Source organism: Chenopodium quinoa, unplaced genomic scaffold, assembly GCF_001683475.1.
Source record: "Chenopodium quinoa cultivar QQ74 unplaced genomic scaffold, ASM168347v1, whole genome shotgun sequence".
In the NCBI taxonomy this organism is placed as follows: Eukaryota; Viridiplantae; Streptophyta; class Magnoliopsida; order Caryophyllales; family Amaranthaceae; genus Chenopodium; species Chenopodium quinoa.
This window is the reverse complement of record NW_018742726.1, coordinates 2,007,161-2,010,559: the sequence shown is the minus strand read 5'-3', so window position 1 is coordinate 2,010,559 and position 3,399 is coordinate 2,007,161. Positions and strand designations below refer to the sequence as shown.

Sequence of the window (3,399 nt, the reverse complement as noted above, 5' to 3'; positions counted from 1 at the left end):
TTTATTATTTCTTTCCTCATATATTCGTTACTTTTCAATAAACTATTAACCCCACTATCTTTCTTTTACAATTTTTTAGTACTCCAACCACCTCACTAACCTCTTATTTTATTTAAGTCAATTAAATTGCCTAAAACTATGTGCCGATCAATGTGTAACACTTATTAAAACACGAAGGGAGTATTTTTTTTTTCTTTCATTTTCTTCTTTTTTTTTAATCATTTACTTTTAAATAAACTTTTTTCCATTTTTTTTAAAAGTAATTTTAATTCTCCAACAAGCGTTGCTTAAATTATATGTGTCTATTCTATTAAAAAAAATACATGTTGTGTTAGTTCCCAAAAAAAAAAAAAAAAAAAAAAAAATCCACACACAAGTTGTCTTAATTCGTAAGCTGATTTGAAAGTGAGGGATAACTCAAGTGGTTAGAGCTTCCCTCCCGGTCTAAATAGATCTTTGGATCAATTCTCATCGCATGCCCTTGTGGCTCTCTAAACACCACAAAAAACAAAGGGTTTTTCTACATAAGTAACCATGTGGTATTCACTTTTCCAAGCTGTGTCCCTCCCTTTTTTCAAACTTCCACGCTCTAACCTCAAGGTACATTAAGTGATTACGTTATAACCTTGGCATTATCCTACCGTTAACGGTCAACATTAGTGGGATCCACTTTGTACTTTTTAATATTTTTTTCCTGATTTACGTGCTGAAAAATATCATGTTAAAGGTTTTAAGGGTTATTTTGACCCTTAAGAGTCCAAATTGAGCTCGGATTTGACAAAAAAAATAAACGCAAAAGCCCCGTTTTGTAAATTCTAATTTTAACTGCGGAAATCCAAATTCACAAAACGGGGCTTTTACGTTATTTTTTTGCCAAATCCGAGTTCAATTTGGATCCTTAAGGGCTCAAAATGACCCCTAAAACACCTAGTGAAACATTTTTTAGCACACAAATCGAGAAAAAAAATTAATGGGTGTAAAGTGGGCCCCTCTAACGGTAACAACTAACGGAAAGTTAACGCCAAGGTTACAGCGTAATCACTTAATGTACCTTGAGGTTACAGCGTGGAAGTTTGAAAAGGGGAGGGCACAGCTTGGAAAAGAGAATATCACAAGGTTACTATGTAGAAAAAATTCCCCCCCCCCTCAAAAAAAAAAAAAATAGTAAGCTGATTACTCTTTGGGGAAAAGAATAATCTATTTCTCAACTTGATTTTAATAAGAGATCAAAACTACGTGTACACTGTACAACTTGTACATTGAAGGAATTAGTCTTAAACTTCCATAGCTTAAAGCTAAGCCAACAACTTGATTTCAATATGAAATTAAAGTCATCAAATACCTAATTATATTATAATTAGATAAAATTTCGATGGATACTCAGTCCAACGGTAAATTAATTTTTAATCTAATTGAGTTTATCAGTGACATTACTAGAAATATTAATTGGATTATATTCCCAACGCCTTAGCCGTTATACAGTATATATACATAATTACATATCGACCACATGCCATGCCAAAAAGATAGAGGAACTAATTGCGCGGAGTAAATGGCAAAAGCTTTTAAGCTGATAGGGAAAAAGAAACGTAAGGAACAATTTATTGAGCATAAGAGAAAGGTTAGAGCATATACTTCAATTTATTCAATCTTCTTTGTATTATTCCTTGTGCCAATGATATATTGTGTCTAGCTTACATTGCATGAATTATGTTATTCGCACCAAAAAAAAAAAAAAAAAAATTGGGTTATGTTATTATTGTTTTATGTGATACATACGTGCTACATGTAGAAATTATGGTTTGACAAGGATGGAAATTGTTGCTTCACGTTATACTCGCGCTCTCTCTTCATCACTTGGTCTCAGAGCCAATATTGGTCTTGGAATAGCTTCAAAGATACCGAGTGAGTTATTATTTTTGTCAAATGCATTACGTACATGTGTACGTATTATATATACTTAAACAACAATTATCTATTATTACTAATACAGTAATTAAGCTACCATGCATGCGCAATTAATAACGAGTACCAGTAACTAATTTATGGATCAAACACTAGTGATGATGATATTGAGGTTGCGAAGCTGGAGACTGTCTGCTGGCTAGACGTGCGAGGAGTCTTGGGGATGTCGGAGCTCTCACCAGGAGTAACGTATGAGATCGTGTACGTAGTTAAGTTGACAAAATCATCATCCGGGTGGGAGCATCCAATAAACCTGAGATTAATAGTCCCAGGTGGAGAAACTAAGATAAGACAAGTTAGCTTGTTGATGGATCCCATAGGAGAATGGTTCGAACTGAATTTGGGCAGTTTCCAAGCAAAAGATGGTGAAACCGGACATCTGAATTTCGATATCTTTGAGCATGGTGGTCACTGGAAGAATGGGCTTATTGTCAAATCTGCTATCATTAGGCCAAAACACTAGCTACGGAGTACAATATTCTTTTACCTTCTGATGTTATTTATCTGTTCACTCCTTTGTCTAAGGATTCTAGACTCTCAAGTAGTGTGTAATGTGTATAATCAGTAATTCCAGAATTTCTAGGGAGTGTTTGAAAAGGATCGGAGGAAATATGCATGTATTTGTTCAGTTTTATAAAGTACTAATGATTTACTAATTGTATTTGCGAGTAATTTAATAAAAGATTGTGAATAGGTGTTGGTGCAAAAATGCTAATCAGTCAATGATAATACCCTTGCAAAAGGTAAGAGTACCTTACATTAGGGGTATGCTTTTAATTAATAAAAACTAACGACCTTTAGGCTTCATATGCTCGTTTTGCTCCATTATTATATTCTGAAGTTGGGTCCAGAGTCCAGACCCTTAATATCAACAAAAGTAAATATTGGTCAATTGTATTGCCCCCCTAATATGTAAGGTCTATTGCCGAATCTTCCAAACTATAAAAGAAGCCTGGTCTTTTGCAATAGATGAGGATTTGATGACAATGTTGGAAAGAATGCATGGCAATTACTAAATTAGACTTTTTATATATGTAACGCTAAGTCGCTAACCATTGCTTTACAATACACTTTGATAAAAGCCTAAATGCAAAAAAAAAAAAAAAAAAAAAAAAAAAAAAAAATAAAAAATTACATGATTAACTTAGGAAATTAGACTAATATATACGAGTATCAATCAATAACACAATACTAAAATAGACACCAGGAATGACACGTGTCATTTCTTGGTGTTATTTTTTCTTTCCAAAACTCCCCATCCCTTTTCAACAAAAATCTTTTATTTTTGGATTATTTGTATAATACGGAGTACAACTATAATAATATTATTCCAAATCTTATATATTATCTTTATAATAATTGTATTTCTTTTAATTTCGTGTTCTATTTACTTAAAAAGTTATACAAGATTTTGTGACCTTTTAATTAAGGGAG

General features: G+C 32.7%; 1 protein-coding gene across 1 annotated transcript; it reads left to right on the top strand.

The window, feature by feature from the left end:
* The first annotated feature begins 1,484 nt into the window (after positions 1–1,484).
* On the top strand, positions 1,485–2,674 carry LOC110723268 (lectin-like). Its single transcript, XM_021902611.1, has 3 exons — positions 1,485–1,621; positions 1,793–1,905; positions 2,062–2,674. The coding sequence occupies exons 1-3, from the start codon at positions 1,553–1,555 to the stop codon at positions 2,426–2,428; spliced, it is 549 nt and encodes a 182-aa protein (XP_021758303.1). The 5' UTR covers positions 1,485–1,552; the 3' UTR covers positions 2,429–2,674.
* Positions 2,675–3,399: the final 725 nt, after the last annotated feature.